Source organism: Haliotis rufescens, unplaced genomic scaffold, assembly GCF_023055435.1.
Source record: "Haliotis rufescens isolate VD_foot unplaced genomic scaffold, xgHalRufe1.0.p SCAF_6, whole genome shotgun sequence".
NCBI classification, from domain to species: Eukaryota; Metazoa; Mollusca; class Gastropoda; order Lepetellida; family Haliotidae; genus Haliotis; species Haliotis rufescens.
In genome coordinates, this window is record NW_025964334.1 from 30,968,727 (window position 1) to 30,991,534 (window position 22,808).

Below are 22,808 nucleotides of genomic sequence, written 5' to 3' on the forward strand. Positions count from 1 at the left end.
GTTACATTTTGGCTGGACTAACGAGTCTATGCATAGTCCAATGAAAAACGCGTCACAGTTCATAAACAACATGGCGACTGCCGTGCAGATTTTGGTCGATTGCAGGATTTGCCGAGCATGTTTATCGTTAACTGGGCGTCAACAGATATTTTCCTTATATTTCACGTTTTTGATGCCCAGTTTAATTTTTTTAAGACCCGTTTTGTTGCACATATTTGTTAGTGGTTGGAGAAAATTACATGGGGGCATGGGCCATGGGGATGAGTTATCGTTGGAAAGATGTAACCAAACTTTTAATTAAAACTTTATTTTTGTCTCACATTTGTATAATGATATGCCTTCATGCGAAAAACCTAAACAATTATGGTATTCAAAAAAATATTTGTAAAACATTCCTAACTGTAAATTATTGCACTAAACATGTTTATGTTTTCGACAACAATCATAACAGGGACCAACGTCCTGCCCTAGACTAGTTTACGTGCTCTAGAGCGCTTGCGCACCTCGTCTTCAGCTGCAGGCGAAGGGCAGGGTCACCAGTCTAGCTCTGTCCCAATTAGCGAGCCTGCCTGTCGAGAGAGTTGGGAATAGCATATCGCAATGCTGGAAACGTTGAGCCAGTTTCCGTGTAGCGAGATATTAGCTCTTTTGGACATAGTGAATAATTGACGTCTCAGGTTAGAGTAGTTAACATATTACCATTAGGAAGGTAACTTTCAAGAGAAGTATGGTTAATGGTTAAAAATAACCAACGCTGTCACAACGTTGTGGGTTTCAATTTTAACAATATCTGCATGACAATATAGGTACTTGCATTATTAGGTAGGTATAATACAAACTTTCTTTGCGCCGTGTTGATCCTCTGGATCAAAGTTATCTTGTTTTAATATAATAAAGATCTTGATTATCGATCAGATCGTCTTGATTTGGCGGCGCCATTAAGTTTGAAGCAAATTCAAGTGATTTGAGAGGTGGAATCTGTTTGGTCAGTAGGAGGGACACAGAAGGGACATAACTCGTAATAGCTCCTGGGGGAGCTACGATCGAGCCACAAAATTGCAGCCTAGTTCGACAAGAGTGAAAACTGACTTTTACAGTCAGTTAACACCTCTACCTCGGGAGGATGTCACACACCACAAGGGAACACAGGTGACCCAGTCGTCGTGGGTTCAAAAACTGTTTCTACATCATCCCCGTGTTCGTGGGTTTCTCCGAAGTGGTAAATGTCTAAGACCTGCATCCCACATTAAGCTGACACGCTGTGATATAACTGGAATACTGTTAAAAGCGGCATTAAACCCAACTCACTCGCTCACAGTTTCTAGGTTTGTCAGCACCATACCCATGCTCGTGGGTTTCACCGAAGTGGTAAACGTCTGAGACCTGCATCCCTTCGGACTTTCCTCCCACATCAAGCTGACACGCTGTGATATAACTGGAATACTGTTAAAAGCGGCGTTAAACCCAACCCACACACTAGTTCGCACACCACAAATCTAGATGCGTTACGAGTACATATATTGCTTTCAACAGTGTATGATTTTGTTTCAGCTCCACTGCCCTTGCGGACGCCATCAAGGGCGGTTCATGTGATGCAATCAGCAGCGACTACCATCAACCCGTGAACACCAACAACCAGAAATATGTTGTCATATTTCTCGTTATAGTTTGCATCTTCAATGAGGTATGTGCGGGATGAGACGTTTTTGCAAAGATCGACTGAAACCAAAATCTTTAAAACCCCGATAATAAAGATGATTTAAAGCAATGGGGAGAATGGTACTCGATAAGCCAGGGTATTATCTCCATTCTATTTTAATATATAGTATGGACCTATATCATAGCTTCATTTTGATGGTCCGACGCTCAAAATTAGCCGCCCAAATCTCTGTGCTAGTTTAACGTGTAACTCTGCAATATTCCAGCTATAAGAAGGCAATCTGTAAATATTGGAATCTGGACCAGACAATCCAGTGGTTGACATCATGATCATCGATCTACGCAATTAAGATACGATAACATGCATCAACCACAGTGAGCCTGACCGCACGATCCCGTTAATCGCCTCTTTTTGACAAGTGGTCGCTATTTATGACAAGCATGGGTTGCTGCAGACAATTCTAACCCGGATCACAGGGCTGTTAGAAACTGGAGCGATGAAGGTGGTCACGTGACTTACGAAACGACGATCTGGCTGCGAATGGGTCCTGGGTATTTATCAAACTGGAATGGAGATATAATCCACTTGATAGAGTCCACAATGTTTGCTTATTCGTCATAACGCCCATCAAGGTTTGCAAACAGCCATTTCCTGCTTTCAGTTGTTCCAGATGTATCAGAGCAAACTGTCGTACTTTTCTGTAAACAACGTAACAGAGTGGATAGCATACATCTTCACCATCCTCGTCCTCGTCGACTTCAACCACTGCCAGACCCTCACCGGCTACAGATTAGTAAGTCACGGTCACTGGTCAACCCCTTCAGAAATCCTGTGTACAAATTGCATTTGTCCATTTGTCCATGTTGATCAATCGGGTACAGGCGAACTCATTTCACTGGGTGTCCATAGGTTAAGAATAAACATGTGGAAGACTTGAAAACAATCTCATTAAAATCAGATCTTAGTTCTCGCTACCGCTAGACAAAGATCTGAGGACGTCCCATTACGGGTCACGCCAAACCGACCTTTCGCAAACTCTGACCGACCAATGGGATTACTGACAAGAAAACGACATTAGCCAATCTGAAGGCAGCTTTCTCGTGCTTTACGTCACTAATTTCAAATTGGCGACTACGCTTCGAAACATATTTTGGCAAATTCTCGTTCAAAGATTTGAAACCTGAACAAACGAACATTCTCGAATGGCTAATATATGGTCTAGATTGTATAGATTCAGTTGTTAAGCCCGTGACTATCGTTCGGAATACCCCGTTTTAAAGTTTTCGAGGTTGCATGATTAGAAATCACATTCCGACTGTCACTTTCATGATCTGGTAAGCGACGCTCTGATTGGTCGGATGAAAGGTCGTTCTGACGTGACCCCTAATGGGATGTCCTCAGATCTTTGTTTAGCGGTAGTGAGAACTACGATCTGATTCTTTATGAGATTGACTTGAATATCGCTTTGTGGAATGAGTCCCTGTCACACAGTTGTAGGGTGGTGGGGTGCGTTGAGGAGTACATCTGTAACTTACTGGTCAAAGGCGCAGCAAATCGCTTTGCCGAGATGTATCAGAATATGTTGAACCAGCGTTTGAGTCCAAGGTACCAACCCAAGACACCATGTTATTGATTTTGTTGTTTTATGCCCCAGTCAGTTATACTCCGTTTAATCAACGCTACGTGTAAATAATCGAATCCCAGGCCATCGGGTTAGGATGACCAAAATCAGCCATATCACGTGGCTGCTACAATCATCTAAGGCGCCACAAGTCGCTGTGTAGAGTTGCGTCCCTTATGTGCGCCACTAACCTGTAATCGTAGTTGCGAATCCCTGTTCGCCCTCATTATGTCTCTAGGTATAAGACCTGGATCACTTCTGGGTTTCCTCCCACATCAAGCTGACTGGCCATGATATATTACTGCAATAGGCGGTTTTAAACTCAACTCACGGACGCTGTATTGCAGGACTGGCAGTGGTCCCTGGCGGCCCTGGCCGTGTTTCTCAGCTGGACGGACCTGATGTTCTTCGTCCAGGGGTTCAGCTCCCTCGGGATCTACGTTGTCATGTTCAGAGACATCCTCGTCACGTTCCTCAAGGCAATCACAGTCTTCTTCGTGCTCATCCTGGCCTTCGCCATTGCCTTCGTTGTACTGCTGAGGAACCAGGTAAGTTTGCATCCTTTTAATCAACGCCTCGTAGGTTATCAATGAATATATTTGATGCATTTTTTGGTTAAAAAACCACAACATTGTTTCAAAGTCGAGAGATAAAACCAAAGACGATCTTGTACGAGTATATTTTCTCACGAATCAGGGGGGCAATGTAATCTTCGATTATCCAGCATGTTATATCTTAACTCAATTGAATGGATATTGGATACACTGAATTGTAGACAATTTAGGTTTTGCAATTCCTCTGTGTTGTCAGATCCCGTTTCGAGACATAGGGAGCTCGCTGATGAAGACGTTCGTGATGATCATCGGTGAATACGACTTCAACGACATCTTCAATGCCGGCGTTCTTTCTACGGCGTCAGTAGATGGACTCTATTACCCTGCAGCCACCTCAATACTGTTCGTCGGCTTCGTAGTGCTATCTTCCATTGTGCTGATGAATCTACTGGTAAGCTGTTGAAGTTATGACTTTGAAGGCAAAGCACTCGCGTATTTCCAATTTTGGAGCTTCGAAAACGTACAAAAACTGAGGTCAGCATATGGTTTCGAATTTCGAATACTACTTGTTTCGATTCTGTATTGGAATCTTTAAACGTGCAGTAGGTTTATCTTCAGTCAACCATGATAAAAGTTGGCATAAAATCTGTAAAAGCGGATGTGATGACTAAACCACTAAGATCTGCATGACTTTGGGCTTTCCTCCCTCATTAAGCTGACATGCCGTGAGATAATTGCAATACTGCTCAGAACTTACTCACTCACTCACTCGAGTATTGGAGTTACTTTAAACTTACTAACTCACTCACTCGTATATTGGAGTTACTTTAGTCAATGCCGTGATATGACATCGTTTTGTGGCACTGGTCGTACTCATGCGGCACTGATCGGACCTCAGGTTATAACCAAATTGAAAAGGATGTTTTCCTGTGTATTAAACGGGCGGCCGGGTAGCCTAGTGGTTAAAGCGTTCGATCGTCACACCGAAGACCCGGGTTCGATTCCCGACGTGGGTACAATGTGTGAAGCCCATTTCTGGTGTCCCCCGCCGTGATATTGCTGGAATATTGCTCAAACCATACTCTTTCAGTCATTGTTCATTAAACGAGAAATCGCCAGAGGACTAACCTGCATTAATGCTGCTAACAAAACAAATACCGAGTTGCCCAGGCACTAGTGTAAATAACCTTAAATTATTTACGTCACCCCTCCCTTTTCTACTTATTTCTGAAACTTGTGTTCTAGGTCGGTTTGGCCGTGGATGACATCAAAGGCATCCTCCGCCAGGCAGCGCTTAAACGAATGGCAATGCAGGTAGGTGAACACGTCATCAAAGGTTGCTCATTGATCGCTCATTGCAAGGGCTGCTTAACCCTAGAATGAGACTTACGTCACCGTGTTATTTTTAGCTTCACGGGAGATATACTACTCAAAAGAAGTTAAAGAACTCCCGATGTTTTCATGTGAATGAGTTAATCTGTCATGCCTGGTGGGTATAGCAACCCCTGTTGTGGGAGTTCTTTAACTTCTTTTGAACAGTATATATGCAGGATTTGAAATTCCTGTATATCGGATTTTTATATTATATTAAATGTTAATAATATATTATTTTTTGAGCGAAAATATATAGTGTTATATACAGAGTTATGACCCTTGCTTGTTCAGGTTCTCTCTGGCAAGCCATTGCAGATGACATTAAATATTTTTACAGAGTTATAGCCCTTGTTTTAAATTTGTGTTTGCACAAATGAAGAAAGGTTTCGTTTCAAGAGCGCAACTAGTAAACCGTTAGATATACCTTCATGATACACAACATGCAAGTGCTGAACTGGTGCCTTTGATGTTTTGGATTAAAAAAATATAGCATCAGTTGCTTTTTTCAAGGCAACAATTTCAAAGGAGGTGGTCTTTTTCTGGTGCCAAACTGTTCAGTGTTTCTCCATGAACGTTAGACAAATGTATCAGAATAGTTAGGACTGGTGCCTATCAGAAATCAAAGATTTACAATTAACAACAGGGATGACGGGGGATATGGATGATGACTTTTCTTCTTCTTCTTCTTCTTCTTCTTCTTCTAAAGTCAGTGATAAATGTGATTTTGCAAATATAAACTGGACAACACAACATGCATTACAGAAATATGACCTTGCTTAATTAAGGTATGACTCACAAAATACACACGTGGATTCAGAAATTAATTGACATCATGAGCCTGACCACCCGATCCCGATAGTTGCCTCTTACGACAAGCATAGTGGCCTTTTACGGCAAGCATGGGTTGCTGAAGACCTATTCTACCCCGAATCTTCACGGGTCGATGACTGCCTTTAAGGGAATAGCTAAATTTAGTTTGAGTAGACCACAATGAACATGTGATACCTAGACTACTTTTATGTTTTGTATTTTTTGTCCATTTGTAGTCTTCTATCTGTACTAAGGAATGGCGGACACACAAATAGACTTCTCGTGCTCATTTGAATATTTGTCGTAAAAATTACGGCATTTGTGACGTTGTTTTAATATTTCCCGATTAATTAATATCACGATTATTATGAATGCACTACCCCATTATATCTTTACCTAAAGTGGCACTGTACAGCACCGTTCTCTTTGTATCGCTGTTTCTTAAGAAAAATGGCTTATCATGCACTTCATATCTACCTTGTCTAGGGTGATTATTCTATCCATCCCAATACATAATACGTGCCTATTCGTTATTGCTATGAAATAATATCGGTCGACTCGCCACTTTGAAACCAACTGGGCACAAACGGCCGACATCAGACCCTCGCAGAACTGGGGCGTGTCGGAAATCAGCTATCTGATTGGTCGATATTTTTAGATTTACCATCGTTCATGTGCGGGAAATTCATTTGTGAAAATTCAAATTATGGCAAGGCAAAAGAACACATCTCCCGTTATTGTATCATTCTATGCTAAAATGTGGATTATCCACAAAACGTTAAAAACTTATTGGGTGGAAATGACTTACAATGTTACTGACAAATGCAAATTGTTGGCATGAAATCAACCCAACGGGAATTATTAAAAGTATATTCCAACTAATGAATATACTAAAATACTGGGAAGAGAGTTTCTGTTTAACAACATACATAACTGTGCGAAATAACGAATTTGATTTAATTGTGATTCAGACGGAATGTAACATGCACTAACTCATCTCCCCGTGTTGTTCAAGGTGGAGTTGACACTGGATGTGGAGAAAATCCTCCCCGACTTGTTCAGACAAAGGTTTTTCCGCCCGACAAAGATCATCAAGCCCAACCTGGAGTCGAAATATCCTCTGCGCCACGTGGTCGCCGCCTTCACCAACTGGTGGACGACGGACGCGGGCGAAGATGAGGATATTGTTCTGGTAATATTTAGAGAGAGAGAGAGAGAGAGAGAGAGAGAGAGAGATGCTTATGTTCCATGTTACATCTAAGTTTTAAATGTGTATTTGTATTCGTTTACTCCTCTTTATTTGTTAAGTTGTGTATAATATTTGTGATGCTCTGATGTAAGAAGAATTATATTTGGGCCAGTAAAGCATTATCTTATCCAATATACTAGTATATTGCCATGAACAAATTACTTTGGGTGTGATAGGATATGAGGCCCAAAATTTCGTTATACGTTTGGTTTCATGTTTCATGAGTTTTTACTTCTTTTGTTCACAGAAGGATATACCAGAGATCAGAAACACCCAGATTAAGATACAGAAAGAGGTCAAGGCCATCCGAAAGGTCGTGAACGTTGTGCATGACATGCACCTGCAGAACAAGCGCATTGAGAGCATGCTGAGGGCGATAGTGAAGAACTCGGACACTATCTCGTGGGTGGAAGAGGACTACTCCAGTGATGAGGACCGGACCTTGACTCAAACCATGGGGAGGATTTGATACATGGATGTTTCCGTTGCTGTAATAAAACTTTGAATTGTGCCTTAGCAGCTATTCCGCCAGTTCCGTGGAGTTAAAACGTCTGGACTCTGAACCATAAAGTTAGAGATTAGGGGTGCGTTGCAAAGCGCCGATCGCTTGCAAGCCATATACAGCGATTCGCCTTACAAAAAGTGCGCTAACTTTCAGCCGCTTCCAAGTGAAACTATCGCTGGCTGAGGTCGCTTCGTTCTCAAACCAAAATGGCGGCTGACTTTGACAGCGGAACAAGAATATCTTGTCTGGATCAACGAGGAAATGAGCAAAGGCAGCTAACACCCCATCATCCTCAGTCTGCTCCACATTTTCAAAGTAGTCATAAATTTCATCATCTCGTCAGGACTCAAAACTTTCATCGTCTTGTATATCAAGTTAATGAAGTTCGAGTTAACGAGGTTTCACTGTATAGAGTACAGTATATTGTACAACAGTTCAGGTGGCAGCACACAATGCATTCAGAGGTGGCTCTTTCAGGATCATGAAAATGTTTTGACGTCAACTGATCGGAAAATGGACAGATGTACAAGGCTCGTCCTACATTTATATTGTGTTTATTATACGTTTTGCAAACTTGTGTCCAAGTCCTAGTATTTTGCCTTATTAGGTGTTTATCTATGTGCCACTTTTACCGCCTACCGGTTTTTTTAAATGATAAACGAACTTACTTCAATCGAGGGACAAGGGAGGCAAAGCGTCGCATAGTTGTGTCCCTTGGGCTTACGAAGATCCTATACATGGGGTTCGAATCTTAGATTTAGCCTGATTATATGATCCCTGTTTTGTCGGCACCTTACCAGCGTTATTTGGTTTCACCAACCAGTGATGTCTAAATCCCGCATCACTACGATCCTTCCTCCGACATACATAGGCTGTGACACGCCCTGACCTGGTACAATTTGCGTCGCTATTTTTCCTTTTACGCTCAATGGAAACCCCCGGCAGATAATCGAGAGCTTTTGTTTACATTTATTGAAATTTAACTCTCATATCCAAAGTTACAATGTATATTTTTTTAACTTCGACGAAGTTTATAGGTATCTACGCCTAAGACCTCACTGACGGTGTGGTGTCGTTCCTGCTACCCACTCGAATGCTTAAATCCCAGTATTAACCTCCATGTTTATTAACCTGACATTCTTGCCTCACCTCACCACAGAATTGCAGCCCTGAACTACCTTTCGTGTGACGACATACGTCATTTCTTTTTCAGAGGGATTGAATTCATTTTGTTGAATGAATGTTTCTTACTCAATAGATCTTCATATATAATAATGAGATTAAGATAATATCATTTGTATTTTTTAAAATTTGTTATTTATTTATCTTCTACTTTGATATACTTTGTTTGATATAAAACAAATTTACAAAAAAGCAGCTATTTTTTTTGTTGTAAAATACAATTGTCAATGAATGATGAACGCAGACCTCAACAAACAAGATGTATATATGAGAACTTAATCAGTTTTCTTCTCCATACGTCAGATGCAAGTGATTGAAATTTTTTCAACACAGTCAACAATAATTGTACTAAACTGCCCGCCACAAGAATGAAAACACCGATGTTTCATGGGGGCTAAAAAATATAAACAAACAAGAATTGCTTATTCGATGGTGATGAATTGCACACGGGTATTATTGTTGTATTTTGGAACTTACGTTTCGTCGGCTGTTTTCAGCCTAGTTCTAATGTTTGGAATTTTATGGTCAAATTCCAGTTTTAAAGTGTATATTTTCTTTCAAAAATTTCAAAATACCAATAAATAACTTCAGCTTACTTCATTTAATCAGTTCGATATAAACGAAAAAACGCTTTTCCAGTGTGTAAAAATGTGCGTTATTATGAGGATTAATATTCGTATTAACCAATATTTCGCACTAACCGACTTTGCAATACCCGTCGACAATATACGTAAGTGAGTGAGTGAGTATGGTTTTACGCCGCTTTTAGCAATATTCCAGCAATATCACGGCGGGGGACACCAGAAATGGGCTTCACACATTGTACCCATGTCGGGAGTCGGTCTTCGGCGTGACGAGCGAACGCTTAAAACCACTAGGCTACCCGACCGCCCACCGACAATATACGAAGTTACTCAACGTGGTATCACCAGAAACAATCTGTTCCTCGAAAGATTAGAGGATGCCAACCTCGCCCTTCCCTGAATCACGAAAAAAACATCCACCTTTTCACCGAGACTCAATGCTCACCCCTGAATCCCGAATACTACTTGACACAAATCTCAAAAGCATTGAGACAAGTGAGCGAAGTAAAATTACTGAAAAAATAAAATTATAAAGGAACTTTGATTACGTACACCATTACTTATTTTAAAATCTGCTTACCAAATAACGTTTTATTTGCGTCCCGCCTACCACACTGCTGAGTCACGAATATCCTCTAAACAGTACATAGAATCCCGAATCCCGCCTACCGTGAGCGGGTTGGCGACCTCAGATACGCAAATTCATATATGAAGACAGCGATATTGACACTTTTGTTGCTTTTCGAGAATATTGGAATTTTTGTGTCTACGTCACCAGCCGATGAGCGCACTTGTCGTTATTGTATACACGGATACTTGAAATGATAAATTTTAAAATAAAGACAATCTTCAATAATAAATTCGTGAACATGCATATTTTTATCCTACGAATATTTACCACCTTTAAGGGTGGTAACATGGTCGTTTGTATCATGCTATTGCCTACAAAGTGTTTCGTTGTGCTAATTTAGCCCATTTATTTCATCGCGGGCCTATATATTTATAACGTTGGCCAATGGCAAAACATCTTTTTTGGAAGCGAGTAAGGTCAGTAAATGCGAATACAGCCGACGTTTTCTGTTTTCACTCAAATCTTTGATAGACTAAAGAAGTATCATGTGAAATTGAATATTATGCTATTGATGTAAGATCAATCTCATTAAAATGTGGGATCTACAGGGGCGTCCGCCTCTAGAAGGACCTTGCAGGTGTTGTTCCAGCCCTGTGCTGCCGCCATATCTAACGCAGTCCAAAGCACACAGTTCCTACACGGAAAATGTGCTACCATAAGACGTTTATTCAGAGTGATAAAAAACTCACCAAGACAAGAGGAAGAGGAAACTTTTCCAATCTCATTAAAATCAGATCTTAGTTCTCGCTATCGCTAGACATCCCATTAAGGGTCACGCCAGAACGACCTTTCATCCGACCAATCAAAGCGTCGCTTACCAGATCATGAAAGTGACAGTCGGAATGTGTTTTCTAATCATGCAACCTCGAAAACGTTAAAACGGGGTATTCCGAACGACAGTTACGGCTGAGTATCTCTCGCTTCCGTGGGATACACATTTGAACGAAGGAGGCGTTGCACAGTACGTGGGAAGCACTGCCATACAATCGCAACCATATATTAGATATTCCGAAATGTTCTTTGTTCAGTTTTCAAATTTTTGATTAACTGTGTCAACATATTTTTCAAGCGTAGTCTGAAATGGAAGTCGCCAGGTTGAAACGTGTGCCGTAAAGCTCGAGAAAGCTGCTTTCTCACTCGCTGATACCTACTTCTTGTTACTCGTTTCAGTGGTCGGTCAAAGTTCGCGAAAGGTCGTTCTGACGTGACCCGTAATGGGATGTCCTCAGATCTTTGTTTAGTGACATCGAGAACTCAGATCCGATTTTAATGAGATTGATGTAAGATCTTCAAAGTTTTTTTGTCAGCCGCAGTTAATTGATTGTTTTTCTATTAATTTGTGCTCCTTGACAGGAGTATTGGTCTCTGTGACGCTTTGCCCTACAACATTGTATTGTAGACACACTTGGCTCCTCCAGTGAGCAAGTATGGTGTAACCCATATACTTGTATTGGAATTGTAGTTCATTATATCAGTTGGTTGGTTGGTTTGTTGTTTCACGCCGCTCTCAGCAATATTCCAGCTATATGACGGCGGTCTGTAAATAATCGAGTCTGGGCCAGTGATTGATATCATGAGCATCGATCCATGCAATTGGGATCGATGACATCATTATATCATAGCGTGCCATCTTGATGCGGTTCTTAGATGTTCATCTTGGTGCTGACAAACAAAGAAACGTAATCAGGGCGAATCGGGATTCGAACCCAGGACCAGATATTTCTGGGGCGCAACTCTGCACGAATTGCGGCGCCTTTGGCGATGAGTGAGTTCGGTTTCACGCTGCTTTTAACAGTATTCCAGTTATATCGCGGCGTGTCAGCTTAATGTGGGAGGAAAGCCCGAAGTGATGCAGGTCTTAGACGTTTACCACTTACTCAGACGTGAAACCCACGAGCACGGGTATGGTGCTGACAAACCTAGAAACTTAATCGGGGCGAACCGGGACTCGAACCCACAATCATAGGTTTCTGGCTTGCCCAAGGGACGCAACTCTGCACAGCGAATCGCGGCGCCTTAGACGACTGAGCCAACCGTGCCCCCCTTTGGCGATGAAGAGGTTCCCGCCAACCCATGCTGTTCATAGTGGCTACTTCATGGATCGGATGGCCAAAATCGGTGACTTGGTTGCTCACAAAATCAATAACTGGTTTGCCTGGCCGCCGTCATATAGCCTAGTGCGGTGTTAAACTAGTAAAAAACCTGAAGGTATCGTTACACCAGGGGAAAAATCAACGAGAAGTAGTGTAATAACTCCTTAAACCACAGGTGTAACCAACAACACAGCTTCAAAAAGGTATAATTTCTTTATTAAAATGTATATACAAAAAATCAGTGTTTAGAAAAATCCCATAAAATCAAGGAATTATAATGCGTTTACTAGAATGAATAATACATGTAGTTCATTTCACAAAACGTAACACAATGTTGATATAATATTCCTATCACTAGAAATACCAAAACGATGTATGTAATATGTACAGCGATGAAATGGAACTCGACATGCGAAGTATATCTACGCAAGCTCTTGTGATTAATTTCTTTTTTTTAAATTCGTATCTTTCTCAAATAACTCGCATTTAGATGATGTTACGTAAACATCTATGGAAGTAAATATGGGGGGTGTTTTTCTTCGCTGGGCGTTGGGCCGGTCAAACGCAAATACAAATGTACAATGATTTGACCAAAACATACCAGGTAGCCTACCTAAATTACCTTAGACTCGAATCTGCACGTGCGAGTTGCAGCAGGTGCGTCTTCAAGGACGGACATGTTTACTCCATTTCGTGTCTGCTAAATATAGTTACCAAAATGTCAGGATTAAAACTGACTTGAAGCAATGGTACGTTCTTGATTAAAATACTTTACTACTTTACATGGTAAACATTATATAGCGTTATATACTACTCCACTTTCGATAGGGATATTTATATATTTCCATGATACACAAAACTGACTCATATTATGTCAAGTGTACTAAGTGTATTAAGTTTGACCTATCTGATTACCCCTATCTCAAGTGGAGTAGTATATATAAACGGTCACGCATATTACATATTTACAGATTGGAACATTCTGAATTATGCCGATTTGTGTTTTTCTCTCTAAAATCGGACAAGTTATCCGATACAGGAAATGCTGTCCACTTTTGTCTAGGTTTACTACACGGCCTTTCAACCACATCTCGATCTACATGAACACAGAACATTAAACTACAAAATGCATTATGTAAATTATTTCGATTGTGTGTCGCAGTAAAATGAACACATCGACGTCATTGCTTGACTACTGTTATAATTTTCGATCCTTTCCGGAATAATCCTTGGTGTTGGTGTAATTTTGGTGAGTCGTTCTTCCAATCATTTATTCAGTGGAAGCGATCGTTATTGGAGACACATTGGGGTTTATCATTACATTGCATAAAATTGACGGAGCTAATGGCGTGATGAAACGCTGTAGTCTCCGGCTATCTCTTGTTGAAAGCAGCTACAACCATGGCCAGTATTACAGTAGTTGTCAACGTCGTAACGCTGTATATGGAGTTTGCGCTGTTGCAGCCGTCCGTGCCACATCTACATTTGATAATAACACCACCGGCGGCCTGGGTACCTTCACATCCGTCTCCGTACCCTGGCTCTCTAGTGCATCCACGAGTAACTATTACCGACTCTGAAACAGATGCAAGTATGAACAAATGCATTGAACAAATGTATGAAAGTAATGATTTTGGCGACATCCGGGTCCTTTGTTGTCTATCCAGGTGCATTCACACGGTACATCTAGTTGTATACAATTTGTTGCATGCAACACATTGCATCGTGTGAATAGGCAAGTCGGTCCAACTTTTGACGTATGCAACTTGTTTGACGTGAGTTGTACGAAATTGGACATGCTCTGTTTTCATGCGACAAGTTATATGAACGCAGCCAATCAAAACGCGTATGACAATCACGTGACATTTACACGTCAATCTGTAAACAAATTATGGCGACTCCGATTCACGTCGGTAACTTCTGCTTTTCAGTATCCTAAGTGTCACCACTCAATAAATGACCTAAGAAAAGTAGGTACGTAGAATAACACTGTAACAAATTATATATTTTGACATTTGCATCGGTCTAATTTTCCAGGATAAACAGATCATAGTGTTTTTTGAAACGACAGGCTATGTGACTGTACACTGTGGTGTAGACCAAGATGAGATTAGGTCCATATTACGTTTCTAAAACTTAAAATACATCATACACACAAATACACGTCACAGTTTTAGATTATGTGGGAAAGTATCTATTATGTGATGCTATTAACAACTATTTTAGGCAAAGCATGTGTATCACAAACGACATCTGAAAATAGTGTACAACGAAAATATTGCCATTTTCGCATTTTACCAATTCACCGTTCTAAATGTGGACAACATTTAACACATTTTGCTTTTCAAACCAGTTTTTAATTTTCCACCATGGAGTTAAAAATTCAATAATATACAAGTCCGTTAAATTGCAAAGTCAGAGGTTGGTCCAGTACCGCGCGACCGCAATTCTCGCACAGCGTTGATTTTTCAAAACTATGCGTCTGAACATAACTCGGCAACCAGGATTCCAGCAATAATGTAGTGAATCACAAGATTTTTGTCAGAGATCTCGCGAGACCAGAGTTGTATGCAACTCGCCGCCGTGTGAATGCCGAGTTGTATACAACTTCAGTTCGTGCAACTAATTGCATACAACAAGTTGTATACAACTAGTTGTACCGTGTGAATGCCCGTTAAAGATCACAAGCATTTGACAACTGCCAAGTTTGTCTGCCTTCATTAAATGTTTACACTAAATAAGGACAGTAACGCGTGGTTATAAGGTAACTACAGTAACACATGGTTATAACGTAACTACAGTAACACGTGGTTAAAACGTAACTACAGTAACAGTGAGTATGGTTTTACGCCGCTTTTAGCAATATTCCAGCAATATAACGGCGGGGGACACAAGAAATGGGCTTCACACATTGTACCCAAGTCGGGAATAGAACCCGGGTCTTCGGCGTGACGAGCGAACGCTTTAACCACTAGGCTACCCGACCGCCCCAACTACAGTAACACGTGGTTATAATGTAACTACAGTAACACGTGGTTATAACGTAATACAGTAACACGTGGTTATAACGTAACTACAGTAACACGTGGTTACAACGTAACTACAGTAACACGTGGTTATAACGTAACTACAGTTACACGTGGTTATAAGGTAACTACAGTAACACATGGTTACAGCGTAATTACAGTAACACGTGGTTTCACGCACTCCAAAGGACTGTTGAAACTCGTTCGTTATATCCATATCCGAAACCTTGTCCGCCATCCATTTTAGAAATATATCATTCACGGTCCAGTATTGAACTCAGGCTGAACATATATACCCTGTACTTTTGTACTATATCAAGACGATATATATCTAATATTTTAAACCCTTTAAACTTATATAAGGGATGTAGCCTCACATATTTAACTATTCAAACTGCACAAAGTAAATATTTCTTAACGACGGAGATGTCAATAACTGTACAAATGCCAACAGACTGCATAGCACAATAGGCATTGTCAATTAGATCGCCTAGAACATGCAAGATATAACGGCCAGGCATGTTTCTTAACTTTTGTGAAGTTGGTGAATCAAGCCTTCTTTGTTAACCGAAACAATGACCAAGAATACAAAAGGAAAATAAATTCATCATTTGACAAACGATGAATCAACAGTTGTATCATGCGGCAACACAGAAAGTTTTATATCTGATCGGTAGAGATGAACCCGTCATCCTTTCTTACACTTCAGCTCCCCAAACCCCCACCTTATTCGCCTCACCCTCCTTCATTTCCCAACTCCCTCATCCCGTCCATCGATCATACTTCACTTACCTCTCAAGCGTCCGTTAATATAACCTGAGTCTCCGATCCATACAATTGTCTTGTATTTGACACAATGGGTATCTTTATCTTCGCAGTCGTCAATGTTGTCGCTGTTAGCCGCACCGTCATAGTAGTCCCCGCAGTCGTCGCCTCCCACCATGGCGCACTGGTGACACTGTATGCTGTGGCCTGGTGGGAAGTACGTGCACATGGTCAATTAAATATAATCTAATTTCATTTATTCATTTAACGCCGCACTTTTCAACTTATGACGGTGGTCTATAAGTAATCGAGTCTGGACCAGACAATCATGTGATTGATCTCATAAGCATCATTCCAACAATTGGGAAAAGATAACCAAGCCGTAAACAAAGTCACCGAGCCTGACCACCCGATCCATTTAGTCGCCTCTTACGAAAAGTATAGGCTGTTCCCGACGGGTCTAACTAAATACCAGACGTAAGTCCCATGACATACAACAAAAAATATGTCAACTGCGCCACAACAAGCAGCCATTGTGGCCACACGTGCCTCATTTGGGGCTTAACGCCGCTTAAAACAGTAGTTTGGTCATTGAATATCCCAGTTAGACGTTTACCACCAACGAGCGCGGTTCCGGTGCTGACAAACTAATTATTATTAAAGCGCGAATTTGGGATTCAATCCACGATCGAAGGGATTCCGCCATGCTAAGGGTTGGTTGGTTGGTTTGTTGTTTAACGCCGCACTCAGCAATATTCCAGCTATATGGCAGCGGTCTGTAAATAATCGAGTTTGGACCAGACAATCCAGTGTTTAATATCATGAGCATCGATCCACGCAATTGGGATCGATGACATGCATCAACCAAGTCAGCGAGCCTGACCACCCGATCCCGTTAGTCGCCTTTTACGACATGCATAGTCGCTTTTTACGGCAAGCATGGGTTGCTGAAGATGTATTCTACCCCGGATCTTCACGGGTCCCATGCTAAGGGACATAGCTCTGAACAGCGTTACACGTCTCTCCTGTCCCGATCAGACCAAACATGGGGTACATGGATCCTGTTTGTCCCGAAATCCCCTCAGCGTCATCAAAATGAATACATTTGTACTTGATTCATCTTTTAGTTAATTATAAACATCATGATGTGTGCCTGTGCGTGCGCTTGTCCGTGTGCGTGTTGTTCAACTCCGAACTCAGCAATACTCCACCTATATGACGGCTTTCTGTTACTAATCGAGTCTTGACCATACAATCCATTGATTGATATTATGAGTAAGAATCCACGCCATTCGGGTGTGATGACACACCGTCAAATATGTCACCGAGCCTGACCATCCGATCCATTTGACCGCCTCTTGCGTGTTACGATCAGCATCGGCTGGTGAGCAATTGTAACCGGGAATCCCCATCGGTTCGAAGAAATAGGAAAACTATTAGAGATCGTTGTGAAAGTTATAAAACGTGTTCATATGAATGACAACTTGCAGTGTTTTCACTTGCATGGTTTAGACTGAACATAAACGTTAGATGTTAAAAGATGGTACTTGTTGTTACCCCATCTGGCGCTTGGCATTAAGGGTCTAAAAAAAGGACAGATCGGCTCGGAGTCAGTATACTGAGTATTCATGTTAAACTACGGCATGGTATCTCAGTAAGCTAGGATTTAACTGGTGGTGCTGACAAACCAAGGATAATAATCGGGTATAAAGTGTAACATTGCTCCCTACTGGTCTCTCCCGTGGAGATAGATGTGGCAGAACTGGGAGAACGTCCGGGTGAACCCTAACTCGCTGTATATATTTGCCCTGTGTGAACGAATATCACGAACATAATATGAACTAGTCTTGATTCTACAGTGCACAAAAGGCAAAACAGCAGTGAAAATATGATATGAATGGAGGCGCAATGAGCGACTACGTAGACGGAAATGGCGCTGAAGAAATGGACTTTATTATTATTATTATTATTATCATTATTATTATCTATCCACCTATACAAGTCGATTATCCAGCCAGCCATTGTCCGTCTGTGTATCTATCTTCATCATATGCCATGTTGATATCCACCAAGGCGTTCATCATATGCCATGTTGATATCCATCAAGGCGTTCATCATATGCCATGTTGATATCCATCGAGGCGTTCATCATATGCCATATTGATATCCATCAAGGCGTTCATCATATGCCATGTTGATTATCCGTCCATGCATCTATCTTCATCATATGCCATGTTGATATCCACCAAGGCGTTCATCATATGCCATGTTGATATCCATCAAGGCGTTCATCATATGCCATGTCGATATCCATCAAGGCGTTCATCATATGCCATGTTGATATCCATCAAGGCTTTCATCATATGCTATGTTGATATCCACCAAGGCGTTCATCATATGCCACGTAAATGGACATCTTTACCAAGCACATTTAATTAATTTCAGCATATTAAATCATAAATATGATCAACAATAAGTTGTAATGTGTGGAATGTCATAAAAGAACATGCATGAAGATGAATTTGAAATACATGTGTATGTTGATATTTGTCTATGTTCTGTCGCCAGTGCTATTTACAGAACCAAACATACCACTGTTTGTACATAAAGGCAGATTTTGAGTAACATTCCTTAGAATTAAATTTCAATTATGATCGCCACGTAAGAATGTAGACCCACCAACTTCCCCATAATTACTGAGTGAGCTGGCCTTAACCCTGCATTGAACGCGTTTAAAAGTTACATCAAAGTCCATTGAATTTAGGTTGCAGGGATGCGGACATTGCGTTGGTGATATTACTAAGGGTAGATACATAACAACTCTATGACTATGGTCAGTTTGGTGACATATTTTCAAAAATCTTTATACTTTCCAAAACGCTAATTTTCAAAGCACAAAATGTGCCAACCATTTCTCAAAATTTCTATCCGCACTTAAATTGTTTATTTCAAATCCATCTGTTATGCTTGAAAACAGACGTAACAGCTATGTGATGTCAAGTTTGCCCTCCAAGTGGACCCGATCCCCGTGGTCGCCCAGGTGTGAAGCATTCATCTTGCTCAACTGCACTGTCACCGGCCGACATACAGTGACGGTTCACCTTGTTCATCCACCTCCCCACCCATTCATTATCAGCGTGATTACATCACACACGTACACCTAAGCATATACCTTATAACAATTTCCATACTAAGGCGATCATAAGATTTATATAGATCTACATGCCTTCTCGGAAATATGTATTGGATATGGGACACAGTTTTGGGAGTTCACTTCCGCCATTTTAACACTCTTTTTATGTTTAGGACAGTGCCTCGGCGATTTCATTTTCGTATTTGTTATTTAATTCGGATGATAATCAGACTTTCTAAACAATATACGGGTTTGTGGTAATACTTACATGATCCAAACAAACTGACGAACAACAACAATAGTAACCTCTCCATCTTCACAGTTTTCGAATACCTGCGACAGGTGTAAATACTAACGGTCTGAAAACTAATTGTTTTGAATGCTTAATTTCTGAGGCCGATTGAGCAATCCTGCATTGTTACAGTTTCAAAGTAATTACCAAGCAGACAAAAAATAGAAATGGACTGATAGTGTAGGCACTGTTTTCAAAACTTGTTATTTAATTTAACAGTTGTTATTATATTATATGTGAATAGAATACAGTCGAAAGTTTCATATTATGGTATTTTTTTATGAGCTTCTGTGTCCATAAGTATGCAACGTATTTACAAGTTGTATCCCAACAACATATAAATGATATATCCCCTTCTACCGATTTTTCTTCAAAGATACGCTATATATAATTGTAACACTGTTACCCTGAAAGGTCATACCTCGCATGTAAGATAGTATGACAAAGCGACCTCTGTCGGACCCGGGGACAATAATCTCGTTCAACCAGTCACTTCTAGAATGCGCTGTGTGTATCATGAATGGATCAACGACGCACCAGTGTAGGCTGGTGTGTCGTGTGTCTCGCGGTTAAAATATATCGAAAAACGTAAAGAAGTCAGATGTTTATTATTTTTTTTAATAAACTGTATGAAAGCATGATATATACGACCGTTATGAACTGGTGATATTTACAAAGAAAAACGCAACATCAGTTTACTATTAAGTATATAAAACATTGCATACACGTCAATGAAATACACACACATGATTATGAATTTGTAGTCATACGAATTGAAAATTAGACAAAACAATACATGTAAATGGGTAACATCATCATAGGTGTATGTTCGGTCCTTAAATATTTGGTAGATGACCTATTGTTTTCAAATACTCATTTATTGAATACCCCGAGATTTTCAATGCAAACAAAAACATTTGAATAAATCAGAAATGCAATGTCCAAACTTTTTTCCATACGTCCATCATACGAATAAAAAACATGTTTTGAATGAAAAGAAATCTTAAACATAACAAGAAAAGGCCAATTAAATATTAAGAAAATACACTGTCCCGACCTTCGGTCGGTAAAATGTCGCAAAGACGAATCCAAGACTTATTGACGAAACCAAACTGCTATGGGCCTTGAAATCTTTGATACAAAACGTGTATTTAAGTATAAATTATTTATGCACTTTATAAGCCAAGAGCTGGGCAGGAAACCTATTTAAACTCAATTAATATTACCTCAAATCAAAATAATGATATGGATAAGGGTTTCGACGTAATGCTATTTAGACCTATACACGATTACACCATAAATGGTTTTAGTTTCTGTCACGTGTTACCTATAATGAGTGAGTGAGTTGGGATTCGAACCCACGATGATAGGAAGGAAGGCAACTCTGCACAGAGAAATGCGCGACGACTGAGCCGTCCCTGCTCCCTACTTATAATTATAACTGAATGATTTCATGAGTGTTTCACGTCACTGATGTACATTGATGGGGTCTATGTATGTTCTCATCATCAGCAAATATATTTTGAGTATGAGGAAGCAATATAACAATAAACCATCTTTCTAAACGAAAAATGAATACATATTAATGATAGTGAAACCCAAAGTTGGCATGTTGTCAGCCCAGCGATTACAGTTATTTAGTGTGTGAGAGAGTTTAAACGCCGTATATATCGCGTCGTGTCAGCTTGATGTGTAGATTTTAGCCGTTTACCACTTTGATAAAGCCCACGAGCACGGGTATGATGCCAGTGAACGTAGAAACATTATTAGGGAGAAACTGGTATTCGAACCCGCGAAAATAGGTTTAGGTAGACCTAAGGGACGCAACTCTTCATAGAGCCTTAAACGATTGAGCAAACAGTGCACTGTTACCGTGGGAAATACCATATACATGGAAATGACATTAATGCGTAACACTGGTTCTAAAACGGAAACTCTGGGCGATTTCACGATGAACATACTGTATATGATTTGGGGTAATAAATTGTCATCTTCCATACAACCAGATACTGTATAGTGTAACAATATAGTGTAACACGATCAGGTCTGTCATGTGAACATGTTATGAAATGATTTTAAACTGCAGGAATTATATTTCTACAGACAAGTATCTTGGAGCAGTAATTTTCATCTCATTAGAAAGTAGAAAGTTCATATAAATAAGTTATCAAATTGTTGTGGTCTAACACTTAAGACATTAACAATAATTCATTCACTTAAAACCGGTCCCATTATTTGGAGCAGGTTGCATTTAACACTAAAAAGTTTCTAAATAGTATTGCATCAAAGACACGGAAGCGTGAGGGGAAGGTCCCATTTGTGAAACCCATGAGTACGTGTATGGTACTGACAGACCGAGGATCATTGTCAGAGTGAAGCCGAGATTCGAACACACAGCCAAGTGACCCTTATGGTGCTAATGGTAAAATAAACATGAAATAATAAAACGAACAGAGTGGCCCGGATTCACCTTAACTGTGCTTGGTATCCATTGTAGAACTATCGCAGGTCTAGGGGAGGCAACTCCGCCAGCCTTAATGTTGCCCTGTTGCATAATACGACCTTCAAGGCATCTCTGGCTTTGAAAATGAATCAAATAATACCTGTCTTTAAATCATTGTGTTTACGCATAGAATTGCTTCAGCTGCCACCGTTTTCATAATTAAATGTATCGACATACACACTGATTACCTAGAGAATCACTGGGTGATCACATTTGGAATGCACCAGGCGTGTATATCGACAGCAATATGGATTTGTATCATACTCAACGCCACGGTAATAATATTCACTGCTTCCGGAAAATGTATTACGATCCAATTTGATTGCACATTCCAAATGAATCTGAAATCACAAGATATGAACGAATGTTCCTCTTCTTTGAAAAGAACCATTCATCACTACTCGTTACATTTTGTCGAATTGTTGTTTACGGGTGGAGACAACATTCAAGGAAGACAACTCTGTGATGCCAGTAGCGAATTATCTCCCTTTACCACATGGTTATTCTGGCTCCGATGACCATTAATACAGTTAGAGAAGACAGTGTGAATGTCGTTGCAGGGCTGTTGCAGTTGTCCTCGTAGCAGTAACAACGTTCAGTGTAGCCGCCGTTGTTTTTCTGGTAGTAGCAGCCGGCGTCCCGAACCAATGCAGTCGCCGATTGTTTGATGCAATATCGCGATATCACCTCTGAATCTGGGAATTGAAAAAAAGAAAGACTATATTTTATATTAATATCTATTAATGTCAGAAAACATTACATGTATATATTTTGATGCAATGCAGTTATGAAGATTTACCTCTATCAGAATATGTCATGTGTTCCA

The 22,808-nt window shown here is 40.4% G+C and overlaps 3 protein-coding genes across 5 annotated transcripts in view; 1 reads left to right on the forward strand and 2 right to left on the reverse strand.

The window, feature by feature from the left end:
* Nucleotides 1-9,537, forward strand: part of LOC124117773 (transient receptor potential cation channel subfamily A member 1 homolog) — a 36,189-nt gene extending 26,652 nt beyond the window's left edge. For all 3 annotated transcript variants that reach the window (XM_046479781.2, XM_046479782.2, XM_046479783.2), the window contains 7 exons: nucleotides 1,552-1,684; nucleotides 2,322-2,453; nucleotides 3,629-3,829; nucleotides 4,092-4,286; nucleotides 5,081-5,149; nucleotides 7,035-7,211; nucleotides 7,516-9,537. In XM_046479781.2, the coding sequence (XP_046335737.2) occupies nucleotides 1,552-1,684; nucleotides 2,322-2,453; nucleotides 3,629-3,829; nucleotides 4,092-4,286; nucleotides 5,081-5,149; nucleotides 7,035-7,211; nucleotides 7,516-7,737 (1,129 nt within the window). In that variant the 3' untranslated portion in view covers nucleotides 7,738-9,537. The remainder of the gene's footprint in view (nucleotides 1-1,551; nucleotides 1,685-2,321; nucleotides 2,454-3,628; nucleotides 3,830-4,091; nucleotides 4,287-5,080; nucleotides 5,150-7,034; nucleotides 7,212-7,515) is intronic.
* Nucleotides 9,538-12,460: 2,923 nt separating this feature from the next.
* LOC124117759 lies at nucleotides 12,461-19,574 on the reverse strand. Its single transcript, XM_046479753.2, has 3 exons — nucleotides 19,456-19,574; nucleotides 16,082-16,261; nucleotides 12,461-13,839 (listed from the first exon to the last, which is right to left on the reverse strand). The coding sequence occupies exons 1-3, from the start codon at nucleotides 19,499-19,501 to the stop codon at nucleotides 13,637-13,639; spliced, it is 429 nt and encodes a 142-aa protein (XP_046335709.2). The 5' UTR covers nucleotides 19,502-19,574; the 3' UTR covers nucleotides 12,461-13,636.
* A 505-nt stretch (nucleotides 19,575-20,079) lies between these two features.
* LOC124117760 overlaps nucleotides 20,080-22,808 on the reverse strand; it is a 28,536-nt gene continuing 25,807 nt past the window's right edge. The window contains exon 3 of the mRNA XM_046479754.2: nucleotides 20,080-22,677. Within this exon, the coding sequence (XP_046335710.1) occupies nucleotides 22,472-22,677 (206 nt within the window). The 3' untranslated portion in view covers nucleotides 20,080-22,471. The remainder of the gene's footprint in view (nucleotides 22,678-22,808) is intronic.

Coding starts and splice junctions, on each gene's coding strand:
- LOC124117759 (XM_046479753.2), bottom strand. CDS start 19,501: ATGGAGAGGTTACTATTGTTGTTGTTCGTCAGTTTGTTTGGATCAT. Junction 16,262..19,455: donor CGTCAGTTTGTTTGGATCAT/GTAAGTATTACC, acceptor ACTTCCCACCAG/GCCACAGCATACAGTGTCAC. Junction 13,840..16,081: donor TATTAACGGACGCTTGAGAG/GTAAGTGAAGTA, acceptor CATCTGTTTCAG/AGTCGGTAATAGTTACTCGT.